Here is a 27,768-nt window from a genome sequence, read left to right as displayed (position 1 = left end):
TCTGTGGTCAACATAGTTTCAAATACTGAAGGAAATGAAGCCAGGCAATGAAAAACCATGGTGGTGAAAGAAGATAAAAGCACTAGGTTAGGGAGGCCTAGGCTTGGCTACTGTGTGACCTTATGTTCCAGAGTACATTAAGAAAGTTAAACGCTCCGATTTCTATTTATTAGGTTTAAAACTTTATTCCTTAGATGAACGCATTGTATTGCATTAAATAACAGAAAAGGAAAAAATCTCAATTAAACCTGTGAATGTCCAGTAATTGCCATGGCTTGAGATACAAAAATATATTAGATGTTTTCCTTATTAGAGCAAAATTTGTAGATTCTAAAATAAAAGCAACACACAGCTTCAATCAGATATACAACAAACAAGTCTTATTGGTTTTAGAAAGTGGATGGAATTTTAATCAATGAGGGCATCTGTTTTTGCTGTGCTATACATACACATATAATCTAAGTAAGAACAAATGAAATAGACATATATAAATGCAATTGTAAAATAGTATTTTATTATTTTTAATATAGTGCTGTAACATTTCATAATATTGCATACTGCTCAAATGTTGGTTTATTTAGTTAGGTAACAATATCCCTGCCTCATCCCACTCCCCAATCAGAACTTAAAAGATGTATTACCCTTTTAGAGCCTAGCACAATGGCTCGTAATATGTCACATTACATAAAACAACAATGCTATGAACTAAAATTAATAAAGTATAACAATACTTGGATTTCAGTTTCACAAAGCAGCCAGCAAATTGCTGAATTTAGAACAGCAACCAAAATCCACTAAGACTTTTATAATATTTTTTCCATAATGTTCCTTAAGAGAAGAAAAATATGAAGGCAAAGGTAATGCTTCTTTTAGTCCTTTATCAAACAAATCAAGCTTTAACTGCAAATAGGTTTTATAGTTACCAAATGATATGTTATTTCTATGCCAGCAGGTTTTATTTTATTATTATTACTAGAGGCCCGATGCACGAAATTCGTGCAAGGGGCTCGACCCTCGCAGCTGCGGTGGCTTGTCTCGGCCCTCGCAGCTCCTGCTTCGTCCGGAAGGTCGTTCGGCTGTCCAGTCTAATTAGCATATTACACTTTTATTATTATAGATTTTTTTTTTTTTTGCTTTCTTGTTCCGGTGCTACCAGTAAGAGAACAAAATGACACTAAGTAAAAAAACAAACAAACAAACAAAAAAACAGTCCAATGACTCAAGTACTTACAAATATAAAACAGTAAGCACAATTGCATAGATTAACTATTAAAAATTCAAATTCAGACAAAACAAAACACCAAATTTACTACAATAAATGTAAAGGACTCTTTCAAGTATTATATTAATTTCTGCATTAATTTTGCATGTGTTCCCCTTTACATGTTTTAATTTTGGGTGGGGGGGGTACAGTTTCTCTCAGATTTAAATATAATGGATGTTAGGAAAATAAGTTAAAACATTTTCCCCCCTATGGGTCAGTGAAGATTAATGAAAACGCATTTGGAGCACTTTAAATAGTACATTTGAAAAAAGTAGTAGTATTGAAAAATAAATTTACGAACAAAGTCTTTGCTAGTCTTGGTTCAATAAAGTCACCACCACACCAATAGCTGATCCCAACTATTACTGTCTCTTGCATTCAAATCTAATCAAATTAATTACCCACATAACAGGTCCATGAAATTAAAATATAATTTTGTATTTGAATGCTTAAAATATGGTCACATCTGTACTTAGAGATATGTTTATTTTCGTGGCAAAAAATTTAAAATCCTCCTCACATCATTCTATATGTGTGTGCATGGGCACACACATATATATAATTTTTCCTTCTATAAGAACTATTTGTTTGAAAGTCTTGGCTTAGAGATTTATTAATGTGATTACAGGGTCCTCAAAATAAAAGCAGGCACGGCTGGCTAGTTTATGAATTATGCTATATTATTAAGTTCAATTGAATAGAAAGAGTGGAATACCCTGTCTCCTTATACTTAGAATCATCTATACCACAAAAAAGTGTTTATCTCATAAATTCACCATCAATTTGCTAATCTTTAATATAACTACCCTGTTCTTTTGAAGATACATAATGCAAAAAAAACTTTTTATACTAAACTTCATAACTTCCACTACAATAAAAAGGACACAAATACAATCTTCTGCTTAATATAAAAAGTTTGGCAGATACAGTCAGCATTTAAACACCATTTAAACGTGTACTTTATAGTTGTAGGCTTTAAGTCTCTTGCCAAAAGCTTAATTTCATGATACATAATTTATAAAGTTTCATATTATTTAAAAGTATTCATGTATACATTTTCTTCTTGTAACATGCCTCTGATTTCCAGCAGAAACATTATAAATCCTATTATAAATGAAATCTTTCTTTACAGAATAGACTATGAATCATATAAAAATGCTTCAGTTCCCATCTTAAAACAGTTGTAAGCTAATTTTTAAATAAGTATTTTAGTTATATAATTGGAAATGTAAATAGCCTGCATATAACTATAAATGAAAAAGCTGAGTTCAACAGTACCATGTCTGCTTAGAAAACTTTACCAAGTATAGTACCGTGAGAATAACACACAGACACATACATATATATTTATCCACACATAAACATATGTAACTTTTCTATTGAAACTTTTTTAAAAGTTTCAGTTTGAAGAGGTTTTGCCTTTAACACATAAAACACATACATTATATTTACCAATCTGATATAAATGTAATGTAATACACTGATTGATAACACAGCAGTATGAAACTGAATATTTAAAAAATCCTAATGCAAATTTCAACTAAAGAATCCTTATCAATTTTCATAAATATCATATTTTCATGTCCAAACATTAAGTATATTAACTGGCACATATCAAGGTGACTTCTTCAGGATAATTTCGCCATTCAAGTACCTAAATTCATTAATACACAGAAAATGAAACTTCAATTACTGCTCTGAAAAATCAGAGAGAATTACATACAGTATTATTTTTGCTATGCAGCACTACTTTAGACTGATGCTGGCATCCCTTAAAATTATGCTTTTTTAAAATAAAGAGTGAAAAATTATAAAACACTATTTCAAAACTGGTAGCATATTTGGTCAAAATATAGAATATGCTAATACAATAGCATTTATATGTTAAGAACACAAATATTTAATGTGTAATCATTTTAATGTGCTCAACATGAAGAACAGCTTTTCTCTTCACAATTGCCACATTTTAATTATCAATATTTCTTCTGTGTTTTATAAATAAATGTTATAGCTTTTTCTGTTGTAATTTATTTTTGTAAAGTATAACCTCCAGCACAGTGATTCATAATTTAAGGTAATAGATTATTTTCACATTTTAATTTAGCTTTTATACTAATGCTTCTGAAGTGTTTTTGCTTCAAGATAGAGGTAGATTTAGTAGAGATTGGGCCTGTCAGACTTGCTGCCACAATGCAATTCTAACTACCTGGACTGCTAATATGCAGTTTTCTAGAATGCTAGAAAAAAATTTAGAACCATATGTAATACCTTACCAAAGTTCTCCTTTTCAAGCTTAAGTTATTAAATAACTTCATAATGTATTTAATTTCTCATGAATAGATTAAGGAACAGATAAAATAATACAAGACATATATACAGGCACATCAAAATAAAAACAAAACTATACTGAGAGGTTGCAGCTGACTGGAAACTTTTGTTTGCTTTTAAAAGTGCATCAACTCCTTTTCTGTTCTACTTAAGAACATATCAAACATTCCTACTGACGTGGTCACAAAGAGGAGATATCGGAAGCTACCCTTTTTAGCCGTGAATTCTTTCCTCCACCGAGTTAAAGTTGAAACCCTTCCATTGGTGCTTCCTGCTGCTGAAATACAAACTGTTGTTGGTTTTCATCCACCTGAGGTACAATGGTGGGGTCGTCGTCTTCTTCACCAAAGTAATGTTCAATCAGATCAAAAGCCTTTTGGTAAATTTCTTGATTTTCATGGCTTTGTAGAAATTCAATTTTATCTAGACCTGTTATTCAAAGCATATATACATAAAATTGTTACTCAAGTTTCAACATATATTTCAACCAAAAAAACAATCAATAACTGGCAATGGGACTGTTATTTTTATCTAATTTTTGCACTTACTGATAGTCAACACTTATGCTTTTTACTTCAAAAATGAGAGTATGAGGTAGTGTGCTAAGAGAAAGTAACACAGGCCTGAGGGTAAGAAGATCACAGATTCCATTCTGCTAGCTTTGTGATTTTGTCCAAATAATTTTAGGCACTCTCTACTTTAGTTTCTCAATCTTAAAGTGACAGTTTTAGGTTATCCACAGGACTTTTCCAGAGTAATTATGCTAAATGGAAAGCACAAAAATGAAAAGCAACAAAACAAACAAAAAAACTAAAATGTGTGCAAACACAATTCTCTCACAGAATGAGCCAGAGTATCAATATATAATAGAAGAGTACTATTTGTAAAGCCAATGTAGCTACTGTATAATTTACAACCTAAATAAATAAAACTGAAAAAGACCATTTTGATAAGAGAATCTATAGCTCACAAGAAAAAGAAATCTACACATAGGTCTGGGTAATGCTGAAAATATTTTTTATTTAATTAGACAAACCTCTTCACTTATCCAATTGCAGGATTGAAAGAATTAGCAAAGTAGTCATATCTATACACAAACAGAATAGCCCAAACTCTTCCATAATTTGGAGTCAAAATAATGACTGTAGTAAAGAAATATTCTTAATTCAGTTATTAATATTTTATAATTATGTAATGTCTTAACCAATCACATTATATAAATTGAAATAAAAATAAAGTAATATCCCAGGTTTGGTTTAAGAATACTATATAATAAAAGCCTAATATGCTAAGTATCTGACTGTTCATTCAATCCTTCAACCAGTCGCTATGACACACACTGACCACCAGGTGGAAGACACTCTGACTGGTAGGTTAGCTTGCTGCTGGGGTCCAGCCTATCGGGACTGGGCGAGATGAGCCAGACACGCCCTGAAGCCCTCCCGTAGTCCCTCCTCAGCCCCGATCATGCACCAGTGGGGTCCCTTAGCCTGGCCTGCTCCCCCACAACCCGGGACCCCTCGGGGGATGTCGGAGAGCCAGTTTTGGCCTGATCCCCGCAGGCCAGGCCAAGGGACCCCATCGGTGCACGAATCCATGCACTGGGCCTCTAGTCATCATAAAGAAAAGCTAAACCCTAGTGGTTTGGGCTCAGTGGATAGAGCATCAGCCTGCGGACCAAAGGGTCCCAGGTTTGATTTCAGTCAAGGGCACCTGCCTTGGTTGTAGGCTCCTCCCCAGCCTGGGCTCTGGTCGGGGTATGTGCAGGAGGCAACCAATCGATCACATCGATGTTTCTCTCTGTCTTTCCCTCTCTCTTCCACTCTCTGGAAAAATATCCTCGGGTGAGGATAAAAAAAAAAAGCATAAAAGCTTGAATCACCATATAATAAAATCACCATACAATACTTAAGACAGAAGTGAATATTTAATAGAAATATATTAAAAGGAAAATAATCAACTTAGATTTATTCCTTATCCTAAAATAGATTCCATGTGAGTTAAGTTAAATGTTAAGTTAAATGAGACCAATCAGAAATATCTAGCCAAGCCCTGGAAGGTGTGGATCAGTTGCTTGGACGCCATCCTGTGGACCAAAAGGTTGCTGGTTCCATTCCTGGTCAGGGCACATGCCTGAGGTTGTGGGCTCCATCCCAGGTAAGCAGTGTGCAGGAGACAGCTGATCATTGTTTTGTTCTCACATTGATGTTTTCCTCTCACATCAATGTTTCTCTCACTCTCCCTCTCCCTTTCTCTCTCTCTAAAAATCCATTTAAAAAAAAGGAATATTTATTCAATAAAAAAAATTCACCAAATCTCTATAGGGACAATGACTTTGTAAATTTTGAAGGAATAGATTAGATTGAGTCATTTATTAAATATAAATGAACATGATTTGTCTTATTAAAATAAAAAGGTAAAAAACTAGAGAGCCATATTAAAGTAAACAACTTGTAAAATAAAATTAATTCAAATTTTTAGCAAAGGAGAGACATATGAGTAATTGGACAAAGTATAATAAACATGCAATTCGGATGAGTAAATACATCAATATATGGAAAATTCACACCAGCTTATACATGAAATAAAACAAGAGACACATAAAAGTAACTTGTTGATACCATTCTACATCTGCTAAATCAGCAAAATCATCAAAACAAGGGGTTGCAGAGTAGATTCATACAATGCCAGCAACACCACCACGTAACATGCCTTTGGAAAGCAAAATAGAAAACATACCAAAAGCTTAAAAAGAAGTCTATGCGTAGAACTCAGCAATAGCATTCCTAAAAATTCATCCCAAAATATTACTTCAACAGAAAAAATCATATTCAGTAAGATGCTTATGTTAGCATATGTAAAGTGGTAAAGAAAATGGAAACAAACTAGGGATCAACCACAAGAATATGGCTAAAACTGCACTCAATATGGCTAAAGCAACCTGCAGTCTTCACTCAATATAACATTATGTGGCTATTAAAAGTTATGTTATGTAGAAATTTAAGATTTCTCCAAAATGTTAAAACGTGGAACACAAATCTACATGTGCACTCCAATTACATCAATGTAATTATGTTTTTAACTGACTGCTTACCATATGCTTCTTCAATGAGAGCACAGTAGGGATTAATACCCATCCCATTCTGCTTAGATTCTTGTTCTCCAAGACGTAAAATATTTTCAAGTCCATTTAAAGCCACTTGGACTATCTTAGAGTCCATAACAGTCAATAGGTCACAAAGTGGTTTAATGCAGCCTAAAGCTACCAAATACCTTCAGAGTAATTAAAAAAAAAGGTGGGGAGAAATAACATTGAAAAAGACTTAAGTATTATTCATGGCAACAACATGAAAATATTCTTTAGTGAAATGTTATATAAACAATTAAAGTATCCCTGTTAACTCAAAAATTAAAAACAATTAAATATTCACTTACACAGAAACCTGAAAACATGTTTTTACTCTCCTGTTCTCATAATTAGCAATAAATGGTATTATAAATATTACAAAAATATACATAATCTGGCACATCAACACTAAGTAGGTTAGAGGCTTATTTGTTTTTGAGGGTGGGCCTATGTTTTTAAAGGGTCAGATGAGCTGGGAGGTAGAAATGAGAGAGAGGAGGGCATCTAAATAAAATTTCAGGAAGTTTTCCACAAAAATAATCATAGCTAATGTTCTGAAACATATGTTTTGTTTCAGAAGCATAGAAGCCTTCTTGGGGCAAAACAGGCCATGTTGTGAATAATTTTAATAAATAATGTTCATGAAAATTAATCATTTTTAAATGCTTTGTTCTTTTCTAGTTCTTGCTAGCTCTTGTTCCATTTTCTATAATGTAAATAAAGTAACTGATTTGTTCACTTGACAAATAGTCCATTTAAACACAAAGATAAAAAAATAAACATGCTCTTAAGTCAGACTGCCTGGTCTCAAATCCCAATTTCACTCCTTATGTGTGACTTTGACTAACTGCTCTGTGCCTCAGTTTTCACATCTTAAAATGGGGATAATAATAGTACCAAACTCACAGAGTTGCTATGAAATGCAGTAGGCATTCAATAAAAGTTAGCTTCCATCCTTTTTTTTAAATGTACATACCTTTACTGGAGCACTCACTTCCCATATACTATATTGTAACCTATCAAATATATTTGTTGAATGAATAACCATCTCACAGAATTATGAAGTAAAAGGAGATAAAAGATGTGAAAGCACCTGGTGCTCAATAACTGAAATGATTGAACACAACTGGCAACATTAAACACTCCACAATATTAGCAGTATGCACACTAACCTTAATCTGAAATCAAGAGACCTCTTCCCATTTATGTAGACTAAATGAAATGGTGAAATGGTTCGAAAAATAATAATCTCCGTTTAAATATTTGATTCATACTAATAAATTTAAAAAATAATAAACATAATGGGAAAAATATATTTTTTAAAAAAATACAACTGTTTGAGGTGAACAAACTAACTTTGGGTCCCAAAGCTGATAAAAATCACATTAGCATTAAAAATAAAAAAATACAAGCCAGAACAAAAGAAAGATCTTGTTTTATTACTGCTTATATTGATGATACAAATGAAGTGAAAATATTGATTTAAAGCAAATAGGTGGAATGGAAAATAAAAAGCAGAGAAGAATGTCATTAACATACAGAGATATGAATCTGAGAGAGCAGGAGAGAAGGCAATAATAAACAATGATTTCACAATAGGCAGACTTCAAAATCCTGTGATTTGTAAAATAGCATAGTAGCCTGACTTCTTTTATAAATTAAGAAACAAATTGAATACTCATTAGAAAATACTTTCTAAACAGTCACTTCGCAAACTTAAAAAGTCCTGAGTTTCTTGGAGGGATCCTCAGAACAAGAAGAATCTGTAGGAAGTCAGGCTTTCATAGAAGTGCAAATGGGGGGGAAAAGAATAAAAGCACGAGATGAAAAGAGACTTAGAAATCAATCTGATAATAAAAGTTATGATTAATACAAATAATAATAGCAACTAATTTTAGTATAGAACATGTTTAGGTACCTTGCTAAGCACTTTAAATGTATAAATTGCATTTAATTGTCAAGATACCACTATAAGGTACTATCCATTATTACATCCATTTTAAAAATGAAGAAACTGTGGATCAGAGAAGTCAAATGACTTTATCAAGGTCACAACTTTTCTGAAGAAGCAGGATTTGGAGGCAGACTGAGTTCAAAGCCCATGTACCTACTATTTGTGTTGTTAGTAAAAGAAAGAAGCAAATAAACAATAAAAGGGCTGGATTAAAAGAAAACTACTATAGAAAAATAAAAGATCCAATCTACAGTCAAGGCTAACAGTGATTGGAAGAGCATTATTATATAAACAAATGTCTATTTCCTATTTCAATTATATTTTAAGTAAGTAGATATTTGAACTTATTAGTCATTTCTATATAATAAAGTTACATGTATATGACTTTAATGATCTAAGATAAATATAATGCCCATGACAGTATATTTTGCAAATTAACACAGACTATTTTTTTCAGCTTTTTAAATTCTGATTTTTCATAGTCTGCCAAAGAGAATAATGTTAATCATACTTTATATGAAAAATTAAAACCACTGTAAATAAATAATATAACTGATATAACAAACGCTGTCATTTCACATTAGAAATTCTTATTAGACAGAAATATTTTAGTTTTATAAACAAAGAAAAAGTATGTATTTTTTAAATTTGTAAATATCTCATTTACATTTAAAAATAATTTTTAAAATCTGTATCATACTTTATTTGTTCTGGGGTGCCTCCTGATGTTGCATTAGTTATAGCCCAAGCTGCTTCTTTTCTGGTGCGAAACTCTGCTTTCTGAAGAATCTCAATCAAAACAGGAAAAATATTTGCATCTATAACTGACTGAAGAGAAAAAATTGATAGAGCAAAATCAATGCAAATATCGTTTTAAATATATTAGTAAGAAAATGAATCTTGAAACTCAATGGCTTTAAAATGGCAGGCTTTTTGGAAATATTTTATTTCTAATCTTTCAACAAAAGTTCACATACTTTCTTTTCAAGACTGGAGAATATAGTCCTGGCCAGTTTGGGACAGTGGGTAGAGCATCAGCCCTCAGGCTGAAGGATCCCAGGTTTGATTCCGGTCAAGGGCATGTATCTCAGTTGCAGGCTCGATCCCTGGCCTTGGCTGGGCACATGTGGGAGACAACCAATTGATGTGTCTCTCTCACATCAATGTTTCTCTCTCTGTCCCTCCTCCTGCCTTCCACTCTTCCTAAAAATCAATGGAAAAATATCCTCGGGTGAGAATTAACAGAAAAACAAAACAAAGACTGGAGAATATATTAGCAGAATTCAAATTTTAAAGATGATAAAACATAAGGCAGATGATGGATCAGGTAATTGCTGACTCAAGAGTTTAATAGGGTCCTAATAGATCATTATTTAATAGTTTGAGATCATTGTCAAACTTTTTTAAAATTTACAAAAATCAATCCCTTTTTAAAGCCTTACCATTATAACAGGCACATGTGGGAGACAACCACATTTACACAATCTATTAGTATAGATTGCTAACCTTTTCTCCATCTGCCACAATCTTAGTTAAGGTACTAGCATTGATGACTAAAAATGAAAGCTGAATTGAAGCGAGGCAAAAGGGACAGTTGTGGGAAGTTAGGGGTGACCAGGCCAGCAGAGGAGGCCAGCAGAGGAGGGCAGTTGGGGGAGACCAGGCCAGCAAGGGAGGGCAGTTGGCGGGAGGGACCAAGGCCTGAAGGGGAGGGCAGTTGTGGGGGCAGGCCTGCAGGGGAGAGCAGTTGGGGGGGACCAGGCCTGCAGGGAAGGGCAGTTGGGGGTGGACCAGGCCTGCAGGGGAGGGCAGTTGGGAGCCAGCAGTCCTGGATTGTGAGAGGGATGTCTGACTGCCCATTTAGGCCCGATCCCAGGCAGTTGGACATCCCTCAAGGGGTCCCAGATTGGAGAGGGTGCAGGCTGAGCTGAGGGACACTCCTCCCCCCGCCCCATGCACAAATTTCGTGCACCGGGCCTCTAGTGTATATATATAATTGCTATTCCTCGTTAGAATACTATAAGTAATTATTTTAGAGGAGGAAAGGCTATGTTCTTTAAAATAATTTTCAAAAAGTTTTCAATAATCTTTTTCAGTAACTCACTAAAACACATCACTGATAAAATGTTGACTTTTTTCCAATCTAACTTCTAGATCTTCCTGTTTTCTCAGATCTGAAAGGCATTTACCTGAATCTGAGCTCTATTTCCAGCAGTAATGTTAGAAACAGTCCAACAGGCTTCTTTCCTGATTGATTCCTTTGGGCTACTCAGTAAGTGTAAGAGGCAGGGTAATGCAGAGCAATTCAAAATCACCTAAAACAAAAGTTAGAAATGGAAACAGTTTTATAGAAAATAAAAAACTAAACTGAACAAAAATATACTCATAAATTATTTAGAAATACAAAAACCATTCTGAAAAATTAAGAAAAAAATCCCTCTCAAAGTAAAATTTAGGCACTTGCTGTCTTCTACCATCCCACTTTGCCAAAACCGTTCTAGTGTTGGTATAGTGAAATGCCCTGTTTTCAAAGTATTAAAATGAAAATAAGCAAGACACTCAGAGTTGTGTCCTTCAGATTTATAAATGCACTCGGAGTTCAACTGAAATAACTATTTGAAGACAATATAGTGACTGGTCAGGATCCATCCTCTAGTTTTGCCAAATGAATTGATGGGAAAAACACACAAGAGCGCGCGCGCGCACACACACACACACACACACACACACACACACACACACACACATATCAAACAGCTTGAAAGTAACTAATTCCATAACTGTTAAGAAACCTTAACATGTAGAAATAAGTCTATTAGTTTCATTAAAAATTTTACTGTTCCATCCTGGCCAGTGTGACTTGGTTGGAGCATCGTTCTGTATACTGAAAGGTTTTAGGTTCGATCCCTTATCAGGACATGTATAGAAGGCAACCAATCAATGTTCTCTCTTACATCGATATTTCTCTCTCTCTCTCCCTTCGCCTCTCTTTAAAATAAATAAGCAGCCCTGGCCAGTTTGGCTCAGTGGATAGAGCATCGGCCCATGGACTAAAGGGTCCTGGGTTCGATTCCCATCAAGGGCACATACCTGGGTTGCGGGCTCAATCCCCAGTAGGGGGCATGCATGCAGAAGGCAGCAGATCAATGATTCTCTCTCATCATTGATGTTTCTATCTCTCCCTCTCCCTTCATCTCTGAAATCAATAAAAATATGTTTTTAAAATTTTACACTTTTCTTTTGTAAAGAAGTATATTCTGCTTTGTTCTTTACATTCCTTAGTAACTATCAATTACTAAGGATCAATTATTTCATAATTAAGGTATATAAATAGAACTTTTAAAGATTAAAATGAAAACAAAACACATAAATTAGAATAAAAAGTTTACTATATGGTGGCAAACAAAACAGAATAATGTGTTACAGAGTTGAAGTTTCTAGAAAGACTATCTATACCAGATTTGATGTCAATCTTGATATCACACCTTTTTTGATATCTCACACACATAGTTAATTACCAATTTGGAAAGTGTTCCCTTGCTGTCTTTCCTTTCATTCTCATAATCTAGGTCTTCAATCCTACATAATAAAAGGCTAATATGCAAATTGCCCCCTCAGGAGTTTGACCGGCCAGGAGTTTGACTGCTGGCTATGACATGCGATGACCACCAGGGGGCGGCGTGGAACAAGGGAAGGCCCCAGCCAGCAGCTGGAAGGCCCCAATCGGCCCTGATCGCTGGCCAGGCCTAGGGACCTTAACCATGCAGAAATTTCATGCACCAGGCCTCTAGTCAGTATATTGATTATTTATAATCAATCATCCTCTCACTAACAGTTTCTTCTCCAGTCAAGTTTAATGCCTCTTAAATATACCTCCATACATGCCTGGCACATAAATCTCTTCTAGTCTACTTATGTCCTCTACTTTTAAGATCTAGCTTTTATTCCAACTCTGTGGAATCTATGATGATTTCTTAGTACACTGATTTCTTCTTTAAACTTTTATAGCATTTACTGACCAATCAGCTCTTAAAAAACATATACTACCTAGGGTAATTTATGTTGTTTTAATATATATTTTTCTCTCCAATTGAATTGCAAATCCCTCAAGAGCCTAACTCCTATTATGTACTTCTTCATATTGACATAGCTCTAGGATAGTACTTTCACATAGATGTATTTGAGTCTGTCACTTATTATCAAGAATATGCTTACATTACAGATGCCTATATAATTGTTAGTTTATCCTATTAAAAAGTCTGAACTCACCTGTGTTTGAATATCATCACCAGTCACAATATTACCAACTGCTCTTAATGCAGGTGATACAACTTTATAATCATTGTGCCTAAAATAATAAAAATATTAACTTACACACTACACAAGAATTTAAAATTTACAGGAATTTGTAAAAATAGTACCCAAAAAAATCCCATATACTCTTTACCCAGAGAATCCATTCAAGTTTTCACTAATTATCCCATAATTACCTCCATAATAAAGAATCTAATCCAGGATCATGTGGTACACTCAGCTGTTAACCTCCTTTAATTAAAAACAATTACTTAATTTTTCCTTGATTTTCTTGATCTTGACCTTTTTAATGAAAACAAGCGAGTTATTTGGTTTTGTCCAATGTTTCCTCATGATTAAGACACAAGTTATATACTTTGGCTGGGATAACAAAAATGCTACAGTCTTCTTATTACATAGTTTTGGATAGCATATGGTATCTGTTTGCTCCATTATAGTGGCACTGAACTCTGCTTGCTTAATTAAGGTGGTGTCTGTTAGATTTCTCCACTTTGATATTACTATTTTTCCTTTTATAATTCACATTTTGTAAGGAAATACTTATAGGCTATGTAAAATCCCATCCTTTAGCCCACTTTCACCAATAGTTTTAGCATCTCTTGATGCTTAGTGTCTGGATTATTAATAATTATTAGTATTGTTGCAAATGATAATTTTCTAATATTATCATTCCAACTACATGCCTTTTCTATCTACTGACCTATGTAATTATTTTAGTGGGGACTCATGGACTCCTATTTTATTCAGTAAGTTCTAATATATTACTATGAATTTATTTCAATGCTCAGATCATCCCAGTTTTGAACAGTACCAGTCCCTTTAAGTGGACTTCTGTGTTCTTTTAGCATTTATGCATTCTTTGAGCAGTCATTACTTTCTGAGTATATCTTATTTTTTATCAGTCTCAGCCTTGGAATCAGCTATTTCTCCAAGAATCCTGGTTCCTGTTAAGGAAGAGCAGTGTTTAAAAACCTGGGCATTTGGTGTGCTCAGCTAACAAGCATAAATGTGTCACGGCTCCCAAGCCCTTTAAGACAAGCGTGTGTGCGTACAAACACACACACACACACACACACACACACACACACACAATTACATATACTAGTATATTTGTTTCTAGATCTAGCTCTTTAATGTTGAAAGCCATGAGTTCACATTAGAGTCCATTTCCAACTCTAATTTAATATCACACAAGATTTTCCTGGCCTTCTTCCTTTCCATATTTATAAATCCATTCTCTGAGAATAAGATAGCTCCTATTATCAGAATTCCCCTGTGTATGACCAATCTTCTGACCTAGCTAGGCTGCTATGCCACAGGGTGCTGGCTCCCACCTGCTCCAGCCTGGTTGTCTGCTCCATTCTAGTTGGTGCCATCCTCAAGCATGCGCCCTGATGCCCCCACTGGACCTGCCTGCCCACCTTCTTCATGCTGAGCCACAACCCCTTATCAGATCTCTCTTCTTTCTGCCATCTACCTTGTTTGGACTTACCTAGTGGCTTTTTGACTGAAGAAGAAAGGAAGATAATACATGTTTTAAAAGAAAGGGATGAAAAATTATAATAGCTTTTTAAAATAAGTTCTCTTAGAAGTTTTTAACTTCCTTGTATCAAAAATCTGTTCTTGCCCTGTTCTTGCTCAGTGGATAAAGTGTCAGCCTGTGGACTGAAAGGTCCCAGGTTCGATTCAGGTCAAGGGCATGTACCTTGGTTGCGGGCACATCCCCAGTAGGGGGTATGCAGGAGGCAGCTCATCGATGTTTCTCTCTCATTGATGTTTCTAACTCTCTATCCCTCTCCCTTCCTCTCTGTAAAAATCAACAAAATATATATTTTTTTAAAAAATCTGTTCTTTTTAAAGAAGGTAGTGATAATAGCTCAGCACAGAGAAACATATTATCTTTAATACAAGTGAAATATTAAATAATTTTCACGACGTGATCTTTTACACAGATTAATAATTGTAATGAACAATTAACTAAATTACTCATTCTGGGAGAGAAGGAACTACATTCTATACTCAATATCTTAGTCTAGCAGGTAAGAGGCATTTCATACATACTTGTTGAATTAAGTACCTCTCATTCATTAAAAGCTTAAAACTAATGAAATTCATTAACAAAATGAATAGTCTCAACTAGAGGATATAAGACACAAATTTAAGGGTCAACTTTTCAATATTATAGCTATTCTGCAAAGTGGGATTATAGTAGCTTTTCAACTCTTCCCATAGATGATGATTCTCGAGATGTTTAAGAGGCCATTACTCTAACTGCTAAACTCACAATCGTGTAATTATTAATTATAAATTCTAGTTACATCAAAAGTTCCACCAATCTTCGACAGACTCCAGAATCGATGACTGCTTGAATTTTATCGTTGGGTCCATCAGAGAGATAAGAAAGGGCCCAACACACATCTGCTAATACATCTGAGTCACTGCTAAACAACAATCGTGACAGGACATTTAAGCAAGGTGAAACCTGTTAGGGAAGAAAGAGGCAATATTTAAAATTTTTCTCTACCTAAAAACCAAGTTTCTTTAGGAAAATATAGAAATTTGTTTTAAAACTAACACTTAATAGTAGAAAAATTAAACATTCTATTGTTTTAAAATTATGATCAGATATAAACATGACACTGATTATGACCCCTATTAATCTTATACTGAATAAGATACCTGATAATTTAAAGTTATTTAAAAATAATGAAATACATATTTGGGATCCTCTGTCTATGTCTAAATCATACACAAACACACCCCAAAAATGGCACACTAAAACTGAGAGAAGTAAAACTATTCCCGTTAAGTTTTTAATGTAATGATCATGGAATATGATCCAACTTAAATGAATCCCACTTTACTTACTACACATACATTATTGGGAGTATGTATAATAATCAGTTAAAAAGTAAAAGTGTAAAAAGTACAAAAAGAAGTCTGCAGGGTTTTTTAATGGAAGTCACTAATAAACTACATTTCTTAATGTACTGAAACCCTAAATCTTCAATTAAAAGAATACATAAGACAATAGAGATTTTTAATCCTGCTAGCATAAAACTAAAACTAACTAGTGAGGTGAGCAAGTCACTTCATCTCTCCGAGACTCAGTTTTCAAATCTGTGAAACGAAGAGGCTGAATTAGATAAATTCTATGATCCTTCCTCTCAAATTAGAGAGACCTAGGTTCAAACACTATTCACTAGCTGTGTGAGCATGGGCAAATAACCCAATATCCCTAAAGCCCAAATTCTTCACTTATAAACCAGGATAATACAATATTGTTAAATTAGTAAGAATACATATAGCATCTTAGAACAATGCCTGGCACATAGTAAGCACTGAGATGTTGGGTTTTTTTATTGCCATAATCAGTATTGATTCTATATTCCTTGGAAGTTTTTTTGTTTGTTTTTTTAATCAGCAACCTAACATCTCTTAGTCTCTCTTCTCAGATAAGAGTTCTATGTTAAATGCCACAAATAAAAAGTGATGACAGCTTTTTTATATTCTAATAGTTTAGGTTGATGTTTTCTTCACCTCTACTTTAAAGATTGCGAGTACATTCACTATAATCATCTGAAAACACTCATCTTCCCTGCTGGGACCTTCCTATAAAAATGACCCTAGGACCCAGGAACAGAAATCAGTTCACTTACAAAACAGACATGTTCATCTGTAAGTTAGGAAATAGAATCTGCACAACTGGATCCTACCCCAACAATCATGCCTTCACCCTTGCCAACCACCTCCTCTTCCTTGAACAAAGAAACGTGAGAATCAGTTCTTAAAAGCAACTGTAAACTTTTAAATTAAAAAAACTAGAGTAACTGATATATATCTTTTTACTTATGTAAAAAAAACAATGAAATGCTACAGATTTCTATTTTAAGAGAGCAAAATAAATACATTTCTGCTCCACCATCTTCTCACAAACAAGGAAAAGATAGAGAAATACAGGGAATTAGTCAAGTAGATATTACATAATGTTGTAGGCCAGAGGGTCTTAAAGTGGGGTTCATGAACCCCTGAGGGATTCTTGAAACATTTGGGGGTTTTTTATGCCAAAAAATTTTTCACAATTATACTAACACATAACAGGTCTTTTTCATTTTGTTCACATTTGCATTAAAGGTACAAAAGCAATGGTGGGTAAAACTATCAGCACCTTAGCACAAATCAAGGCAGTGGTACAAAATGTACCACAGATCTTTGTATTTTTCATCTCCATACATGCAGTTAAAAGAGGGAAAGGTGCCCTAGCTGGTGTTGCTAAGTGGTTAGAGCATCGACCCACACACCAAAGGGTCACTTATTGGATTCTGAGGTCAAGGGCACGTACCTGGTTTGCGGGTTCTATCCCCAACCCTGGTCAGGGAGCCTGCAGAATGCAACCAATCAATATGTCTCTCTCACATCCATGTTTCTCTTTCTTTCTCTCTCCCTTCTTTCTTTCCTCTCTTCCTTCCTCCCTCCCTTCCATGCTAAAAATCAGTGGAAAAATATCCACTCATCTACTGATGGGCACTTGGACTACTTCCAGATCTTAGCTATTGTAGATAACACTGTTATGAACATATGGGTGCATATATTCCTTGTGGTTGGTGTTTCAGGATTCTTAGGATATAGTCCTAGAAGTGGGATCACTAGGTCAAATGGCAGTTTCATTTTTTATTTTTTGAGGAAACGCCACACTGTTTTTCATAGTGGTTGTACAATTTTGCTAAGTTAAATAAGCCAGTCAGAGAAAGACAAATGCCACATGATCTCACTTATATGTGGAATCTAATGAACAAAAGAAACTGATGAACAAAATAGAACCAGACCAGGAAGCAGGCAATGGGTTGATGAATCTCAAAGGGAGGGGTGGGCAGGAAGAGATTAACCAAAGAACTTACATGCATATATGCATAACCCATGGACACAGACAAGAGTGTGGTGAGGCCTGAGGAGGGAGTGAGAGCAGGGAGGAGGGAGTCATTGGGGGGATAACAGGGAACATCTGCAATACTTTCAACCATAAAGATAAACAAAAAAAGAAAAAATATATAATCAAAGCTAATTGTTTAATCTACTTTTTGAGATGAAATGTGGAATTCAAAAGGAGTAAGATGGTATCCCAAAAATTTACCCATATTCTACCTTTCTAACAACATCCTACTGAAGACAATACAACTGGGATTGGGAATTTATAAATAATCTATTATTTTAGCAGAATATTAGTAGATGGAAAAAAGATATTCTAACACATCAACAGTATAATGTGAAAGCACAAGCCACTCTGGACTAGTTACTGTAATTTTATAACAGTGGACCTGAATGAATTACCTTAATCTTGTGTGGGGCTCCAATTTCCTAAATGACAAGAAGTAGACGAGAAGGTTCCTAAAGTCAACTCTAAGATATGTAAACATCAGTGACAGTGGTTGCCTGAGGAGAGGCAATCATGGGTATGGTAGAGGTAGAAAGGAAAACTTCCTTTTTACTATATATCTCTTAATTTTGTGTATGTGCAAACATTGTCTAATCAATAAGGAAAATAATTATTAAAATAAAAATAATTTCCATTCAATCTCTAAAAATCTATTAAAAGAATTAAAAGTTTATATAGACAGATTCCTTAATTTGTGTATTTTACTCATACCTTACTAAAGTTTGGAGGAGGGTTTTTGCCTCTACATAAATTTGAGAGGGCCCATACAGCATTTCTGGTTGTTGTAAGTCTGTTTGAATTTGTTAATAACCTGCCAAGGTGAAAAAAAAAAAGGAATTGTCACTTTACTTTGACTTTTCCTCTTTAGATATTTTCTATTGTAACATAAAAATTCTCAATATCTACACTAATAAAAGAGAAACATGCAAATTGACCATCACTCCGCTACGCCCACCAGCCAATCAGGAGTGAATATGCAAATTAGAAGGACAAAGATGGCAGCCGCCCAGCTGCTCCAGGTGCGAAGTGGCTGGCCGTGGGCAGGACACCTGCTATGAGAGGGAGGGAGGGCAGGGGAGGGGGGTGTGAAGGGATCTATAGGAGCGGTACTCTGGCCGCGGCGAAGATGAAGACTGCAGACTCCGGAGTCTGCAGCGAAGACAAAGACAGGAATCTGCAGTGAAGCAGCAAAGACGAAGATGGCAGACTCTGGCCGGAGTCTGCAGCAAAGACAAAGAAGGCAGACTGGCTGGAGTTTGCAGCAAAGACGAAGAAGGCAGACTCTGGCCGGAGTCTGTGCAGCAAAGGCAGCAGACTCTGGCCAGAACAAAGGCCTGGATCCCGGGTGCTGGAGGAAAACCAGTGCTGGAAGCCAAGGGAAGGAAGGCCTATTGCACGAATCTCTTCGTGAAATGGGCCTCTAGTACTTTATAAGGACTTCAAAATGAGCTGGTAAAATAGGAAAAGGTAGTTTTTCAAATTCATTATATTTCCAGAAACAAAAGTAAACATAGCATAGCTCTATTTTTAAATTTTTGAATCTATGATCTAAGTGGATTCTTACAAGACATAAAACATGTTCAGAATAAATGGTGCCATGGGAAATTAATTTACTTGTCTCTTTATACTTTAATATATTTTATTGATTTTTTACAGAGAGGAAGGGAGATGGATAGAGAGCTAGAAACATCGATGAGAGAGAATCATCGACCAGCTGCCTCCTGCACACCCCCTACCAGGGATGTGCCCGCAGCCAATGTACATGCCCTTGACCGGAATCGAACCTGGGACCCCTCAGTCCGCAGACCGAAGCTCTATCCATTGAGCCAAACCGGTTTCGGCTCTTTATACTTTATAAAGAGTAATAGATTACTTTTTTTTAACCATGAATATACATTATACAAATTCAATAAGCAAGGAATGTGGGGTCAAATTGAATGAAGATAAGGTATTGAGAAGAGATATTGGGTGTGTGTGTGTGTGTGTGTTTTAACAAACTGTCCTTCTTACTATTTTTGATATACCAGCTGCTAGAAGTATGTTTTTTTTAAAAAAGTTCCTATTCTGCAGTGACATCAGCAAAAATGGTGGAGAAGGGAACTCTGGGGTCCGTACCTTCCCAGAAATATGGAAAAAAAACTTACAAATCCTGTCAAATCAACTTTATCCTAACTCTCAAAGGCAGTCAGAAGTTTACAATAACCAAGAAAACTTTTAACCAGCAAATAGTTGAGATGTAGCAGGAAAGCTTTCTAGCAGTATAATTTACCCTTGCCCAATCCCCTCCCCAGTCTGGTAGCAGCCTTGGAAACAAAATCTAGAGTTCCCACTATGAATTCCTGGTTCCAAAAGGAGCTATGGAGACTTTGTTTTCAAGGAATTGTGCTTGCCTGTTTTGACCTGTATGGGTGTTCCCTGAATAACTAATGAAAGATACTTGCCTTTGACTAATTGGGTACTCTCTCCTTAAGATCAACAGCTAATTTCTCATAAAAAAACCATAGAGGCCTGGCCAGTGTGGCTCAGTGGTTGAGTGTCGACCTATGTATATTCTATTTTTGTAATCCTTATTCTGCAGTGACATCAGCTCAATCCCCAGTGTGGGACATGCAGGAGGCAGCTGATCAATGATTCTCTCTCATCATTGATGTTTCTATCTCCCTTCCTCTCCCTTCCTCTCTGAAATCAGTAAAAATATATTATAAAACAAAAACCATAGAGGTCAGAGCCAATGCAATTAGATATTTAAAATAATAAAAGAAAAAACTGTCAACCAAGAATTGCTATCTCCAGCAAAATTATTTTTTAAAAATAAGGAGAAAGTAAACGATACCCAGAAAAACAAAAGCTGAAGAAATTCATCACTAGTAGATCTGCTTTGAAAGAGTAAAAGTAGTCATTTAGGTTGAAATGAAAGGACAATAAACAATAACTCAAAACCATAAATAGAAATAAAGAACACTGCTAAAAATAATTACATAAATATAAAAGGATGTACTATAGTATTTTTGGATTGCAATTTTTCTTTATTTCTATACGAATTAAAGACAAATATATAAAGCAATAATTATAAATCTATATTAATGGAACACAATTTATAATGATGTAATTTGTGACAATAACAACTTAAAGGAGGTAGAACAGATGTACAGGAGTTCTTATATAATACTAGAGGCCCGGTGCACAAAATTCGTGCATGGGCGGTGGGGTCCCTCAGCCGGACTGCACCCTCTTCAATCCAGGATTCCTCTCACAATCCAGGACCACTGGCTCCTAACTACTCACCTGCCTGCCTACCTAATGCCCCCAACTGCCCTCCCCTGCCAGCCTGGTCACCCCCAACTGCCCTCCCCTGCTGACCTGGTTGCCCCAAACTGTCCTCCCCTGCCAGCCTGATTGCCCCTAACTGCCTCTGCCTCGACCCCACCACCATGGCTTTGTCCGGAAGGAAGTCAGACATCCGGAAGATGGCCAGTCGACCCAGTCTAATTAGCATATTACCCTTTTATTAGTATAGATAGATTATATAGGACAGGATTGCTTAAATGGGGGCGGGGGAGCCTTTTTCAGCAGGAGGAGATGCTCTTGGCAGACAAAAATACATAACCTCTATATCTGAACTAATAGCCAGCCATATGCACTATACTGCCAAACCGGTTATTAAAAAATTGAACTGCTTTCTTACACCTTACACCAAACAGCTGTTGCCCTTAAACTCCTCCTCAGCCCCCACCTTAGGTTCTGCCTTCACAGTTCACCCAGATTAGGTTCTGATTGGTCGATTTCTATGCCAGTCAGCGTCAAAAGCTCCACCTCCTAGGCAGCCATTGGCTCCTCGCAGTTCACCCTGATTTGGTTCTGATTGGTCGGTCTATGGCAGTCAGCGTCAAAAGCTTCACCTCCTAGACAGCCATTGGCTCCTCTGGAAAATCCAGAATGGCCCCGCTTTCATGTCAGCCCTTCAGTCACACCCCCAGTCTGTTACCAGGTGTATCTCTGGCTGCTCTGAGAAGCGGCACCTCAGGTCTGTGCTGGTGGCAATTTTGAATTCTCATCCCTGACCTAAGCTTCTTACAGTGCTAGCTCTGTGAAGGCAAGCATTTGTCTTGTTCATTCTTAGTTCACTCACAGACTTTACCTGTGTCTATGCATCTATGCTAGCACCACATGGTGACCAGTCAAACGGTCATTTCAGTCATCACGGTCACTGCCTTTTTATATATATAGATTGAGACTAAGTTGGTATTAATTCAAACAAAGTTGTTATAAGTTTAAAATGTTAATGATACTTCCCAGAATAACCATTAAGAAAATAATCAAAGTCCTAGCCAGTGTGGTTTAGTTGAAGTGTCCTTCCTATGCACCAAAGGCTCCAGGGTTCAATTCCCAGTAAAGGCACATACCCAGATTTTGGGTTCGATCCCCAGTCAGGGCGCTTACATGAGGCAACTGATCAATGTATCTCCCCCCCTCCCCCTCTCCCTCTCCCTTCGTTCCACTTTGGAATCAATGAAAAACATATCCTCGGGTGAGAATTTTAAAAATGAAGAAAAAAACAAACAAAAATTATACAGAAAGAGGAAAGAGAAGATAATTTATTTTTAAAATACACAGTATATTAAAAATAAATCAATTAAACCAAAGGAAGTTAATAAGGAATTGAGGGAAATAAAGATATAAGACATATAAAAAACAACAACAAAAAAGGCAGAAATCCTTCCTCATAAGGATTTACATTGAATATAAATGGGTTAAACGCTCAAATTAAGTCACACTACCAGAATGCATTTTTTTTTAAATTAACAAATAAAAACCCATGGGTCATCTATAATACACTCTACATGACACTCCAGATTCTAATACACAATAGGTTGAAAGTGAAAGGATAGGAAAAGATATCTCATGCAAACAATAACTCAAAGCTAGTGTAGCTATACTAATATCAGACAAATAAACTTTAAGTAAAAAACTGTTTTAAGAAACAAAAAACATTATCTATATATATAAAAGTCTAAGTGACTATCCAACCGTTCAACTGTCCGACTGGTAGCTATGACGTGCAATGACCACCAGGGGGCATATGCTCAAAGCAGGAGCTGCCAAGCTGCAGTGACTTGGTAGCTATGGTTCTTGGGTGACACACCCAGAACCAGAGAGGAGGGAGCCCGATTCTGGGGTTGCGTCACCTGAGAACCAGCCTCTCGCAATCCAGGACCCCTTGGAGGATGTCAGAGAGCCAGTATTGGCCCGATCCCCGCAGGACAGACTGAGGGACCCATCCAGTGCACGAATCTATGCACCAGGCCTCTAGTATATTGATAAAAAAGTCAATCCATCATGAAGATATAAAACATAAACTTATAAAATCTTACAATAATGCAAAATATACAAAACAAAAATTGACAGAATTGAAGGGAGAAATAGATAGTTGTACAATTATAGTTAGAGACTTCAATATACTGTTCTTAATAATTATAGAACACCTAGATAAAAGATCAATAAGAAAACAGAGGGCTTCGATAACACTGTAAGCCTACTAAATATAACAGAACTTATACAACCCTCCACTCAATAACCGCATATACTCTATTCTTCCCAAGTGCATGTAGAACATTCTCCAAGAGATACCATCTGTTAGCTGATAAAGCAAATCTGATATATTTTAAAAGACTGAAATCATACAAAGTATATTCTTTGACTACAAGGAATGAAACTAAAAATCACTAATAGAAGGAAAACCAGAAAATTCATAAAAATGTGGAAATTAAGTAACATACTCTTAAACAAACAATGAGACAAAAAAATTCACAAGATTATAAAATACTTTGAGATAAATTATAATGAAAACACAACATACAGAATTCAGTGGAAGCAATGCTCAGAGGGAAATTTATAACTGTAAACATCTACATTAAAAATGATCTAAAATTAATAATCTAAACCCTCATCTTAAGAAACTAAAAAAATTAGAACAATAAAATGAAGTATTCCTGTATATTAAAAGATTTCTCATTTTCATGGATGGAAGACTTAATATTGTTAAGATAGCAATTCTCCCCAAAGTAATCTATAGTTTCAATGCAATCCTTAATGAAAATGACAACTGCCTTTTTGTAAATATTGAAAAGTTAATCCTCAAATTCATATGGAATTGCAAGGATCACTAAATAGCTAAAACAGTCTTGAAAAAGAAAAAAAATTTTTTAAGTACTCACACCTGCTTTTTTTCTATGAACATTTCAAAATCAAATATAAAAACATGACATTCTAAATACACCATCTGTTCATGTATTAAAGATTTCCTGCTTTAGCAACATTTAATTTTTTACTGTATTAAAAACTATTACAAAAAATACAAAAGATCAATAAAACCAAGAGCTGGTTCTTTGAAAGGATAAACAAGATTGATGAACATCTAGCCAGGCTCACCAAGAAACAAAGAGAGAGGACCCAAATAAAGAAAATCAGAAATGAAAGAGATGAAGTAACAACAGACCCCACAGAAATACAAAGGATTGTAAAAAGAAAAATACTAACAACTCTACTCCAACAAACTAGATAAACTAGACTAAATGGACATATTCTTAGAAAAATACAAACTTCCAAAACTCAATCAGGAAGAATAAAAAAACCTGAAAAGGCAGATAACTACCGATGAAATTGAAGCAGTTATCAAAAATCTTCCAGCAAACAAAGCCCTGGTTTGGAAGGCTTTACAGGGGAGTTCTACCAAACATTAAAAGAAGAACTAAAACCTATCCTCCTCAGACTATTCCAAAAATTCAAGAGAAAGGCACACTTCCAAGCTCCTTCTATGAAGCCAGCATTACCTTAATTCCAAAACCAGATAAAGACCCCACAACAAAAGAGAACTACAGGCCAATATCCCTGGTAAACATAGACGCTAAAATCCTCAACAAAATTCTAGCAAATCAGATCCAGCATTACATTAGAAAGATCACACACCATGACCAAGTGGGATTTATTCCGGAGATGCAGGATGGTACAATATCCACAAATCAATAAATGTGATACATCACATAAACAAATTTAAAGACAAAAATCACATAATCATATCAATCGATGCATAAAAAGCACTTGACAAAATCCAACACCCTTTCTTGATAAAAACTCTCAGCAAAGTATGAATAGAGGGATCACACCTCAACATAATAAAAGCCTTACATGACAAAATCTACAGCCAACATCATTCTCAATGGGCATAAACTAAAACCATTTCCCCTAAGAACAGGAACAAGACAGGGATGCCCACTCTCACCACTGCTGTTCGACACAGTACTAGAAGTGCTAGCCATAGCGATCAGACAGAAGAAGAAATAAAAGGCATCCAAATTGGAAAAGAAGTAAAACTGTCATTATTTGCAGATGACATGATATTGTACATAGAAAACCCTGAAGACTCCTTCAAAAAACTACTAGACTTAATAAATGAATCTGACAATGTAGCAGGATACAAAATTAACACCCAGAAATCTATGGTTTTTTATACACCAATAATGAACTCACAGAAAGAAAAACTAAAAAAACAATCCCATTTACCATTGCACCAAAAACATTAAGATACCTAGGAATAAACTTAACTAAGGAGGTAAAAGACCTGTACTCGGAAAACTACAAGACATTGAAAAAAGATATATTGGAAGACATAAACAAATGGAAGAGCATATCGTGTTCATGGATTGGTAGAATCAACATCACTAAAATGTCCATGCTTCCCAGAGCAATTCATAGATTCAATGCAATCCCCATTAAAATACCGACAGCATATTTCACAGACCTATAAGAAACTCTCCAAAAATTTATCTGGAATAAAAAAATACCCCAAATAGCCACAGCAATACTGAGAAAGAAGAACAAAGCTGAAGGGATCACAATACCAGATATCAAGCTGTATTACAAAGCCACTGTTCTCAAAACTGCCTGGTACTGCCAGAAGAACAGACATATAGACCAATGGAACAGAACAGAGAACCCAGAAATCGACCCAAGCCAATATGATCAATTAATATTTAACAAAGGAGGAAAGAGCACACAATGGAGTCAAGACAGTCTCTTCAATAAGTGGGGCTAGGAAAACTGGTCAGATACATGCAAAAAAATGAAATTAGATCACCAACTTACACCCTACACAAATATAAACTCAAAATGGTTAAAGGACTTAAATGTAAGACAGGAAACCATAAAAATCTTAGAAGAATCCAATGGCAGCAAAATATCAGACAAATGTTATAGCAATATCTTTACCAATACAGCTCCTAGGGCAATGGAAAATAAGGAGAAAATAAACAAATGGGACTACATCCAAATAAAAGGCTTCTGCACAGCAAAAGAAACCATCATCAAAACAACAAGAAAGCCCACTGCATGGGAGAACATATTTGCCAATGCTATCTCAGATAGAGTTTGAATCTCCAAAATGTACAGGGAACTCATCATACAACTTAACAAAAGGAAGATAAACAATCCAATCAAAAAATGGGCAAAGGACCTAAGTAGACACTTTTCCTAAGAGGACATATAGGAGACCGAGAGACATATGAAAACATGCTCAAAGTCACTAATCATCTGAGAGATGCAAATCAAAACAACAATGAGGTACCATCTCACACCTGTCAGAGTGGCTATCCAAAAAATCAACAAACGATAAGTGCTGGCGAGGATGTAGAGAAAAAGGAACCCTTGTGCACTGCTGGTGGGAATGCAGACTGGTGCAGCCACTGTGGAGAACAGTATGGAGTTTCCTCAAAAAATTAAAAAGGAAACTCCCATTCGACCCAGTAATCTCACTTCTGGGAATATATCCCAAGAAACTAGAAACACCAATCAGAAAGGACATATGCACCCCTATGTTCATAGCAGCACAATTCACCATAGCTAAGATTTGGAAACAGCCTAAGTGCCCATCAGCAGATGAGTGGATTAAGAAACGGTGATATGCCCAGCCAGCATGGCTCAGTGGCTGAGCATTGACCTATGAACCAGGAGGTCAAGGTTCAGTTCCAGTTGGAGCACATACCCGGGTTGCGGGCTGGATTCCCAGTGGGAGGCATGCAGGAGGCAGCTGATCAATGATTCTCTATCATCACTGCTATTTCCCTCTCTCTCCCTCTCCCTTCCTCTCTCTCTAAAATCAATAAAAATATATACATTTTAAAAAATAACTGTGTTACATCTACACAATAGAATACTACACTGCTATAAAAAAGAAGGAACTTTTACCATTTGCAACAGCATGGATGGACCTGGAGAGCATTATGCTAAGCAAAATAAGCCAGAGAAAGATAAATATCACATGATCTCACTCATATGTGGGATACAATGAACAACATAAACTGTAGAACAAAAATAGATCCAGAGACTAAGAAACACTGAACAGACTATCCAACCTCAGAGAGAAGGCGGGTGGCGGGGTAAAAGATATTAGCATAACCAATGGTCACAGACACTGAGGCAGTGGGAGGCTTGTCCTGGGGGACAGGAGTGGCGGGGGGTGGGGGGTGGGGAGGGTAAATCGGAGAAAAGGGAGACATATGTAATACTTTAAACAATAAAAAAAGAAACATAAAATAAAATTAAAATACTACTACATACCCTTTTTTTGTAGAGTAATTATTTAACACAGTAAGCATCAAGTATGCAATAACCACTGTGAAGTACGGATTAAGAAAACATACTAGTAAAAGACATATGATACAACTGAAAAACTTTTTCTAATGCTTTCAAGCTATTACAGGCATGGCTAAACACAGCCAAATTTAAAAACATTACTTAAAAACAATTATAAGTACATAAAAATGTAGTTATAATATAGTTTCTTTTCCAAAAGT

At 35.7% G+C, this 27,768-nt stretch overlaps 1 protein-coding gene across 2 annotated transcripts in view; it reads right to left on the bottom strand.

Moving 5' to 3' along the window:
- Positions 1-426: 426 nt before the first annotated feature.
- KPNA5 (karyopherin subunit alpha 5) overlaps positions 427-27,768 on the bottom strand; it is a 45,807-nt gene continuing 18,465 nt past the window's right edge. For both annotated transcript variants that reach the window (XM_079781489.1, XM_079781488.1), the window contains 7 exons: positions 18,632-18,731; positions 15,306-15,469; positions 12,943-13,021; positions 10,863-10,988; positions 9,374-9,501; positions 6,687-6,865; positions 427-4,021 (listed from right to left, as the gene is read on the bottom strand). In XM_079781489.1, the coding sequence (XP_079637615.1) occupies positions 3,834-4,021; positions 6,687-6,865; positions 9,374-9,501; positions 10,863-10,988; positions 12,943-13,021; positions 15,306-15,469; positions 18,632-18,731 (964 nt within the window). In that variant the 3' untranslated portion in view covers positions 427-3,833. The remainder of the gene's footprint in view (positions 4,022-6,686; positions 6,866-9,373; positions 9,502-10,862; positions 10,989-12,942; positions 13,022-15,305; positions 15,470-18,631; positions 18,732-27,768) is intronic.

Source organism: Cnephaeus nilssonii, assembly GCF_951640355.1.
Source record: "Cnephaeus nilssonii genome assembly, chromosome: 9".
Taxonomy (NCBI): Eukaryota; Metazoa; Chordata; class Mammalia; order Chiroptera; family Vespertilionidae; genus Cnephaeus; species Cnephaeus nilssonii.
Note: the sequence above shows the minus strand (reverse complement) of the source record. Positions and strands in the feature narration are given on the sequence as shown.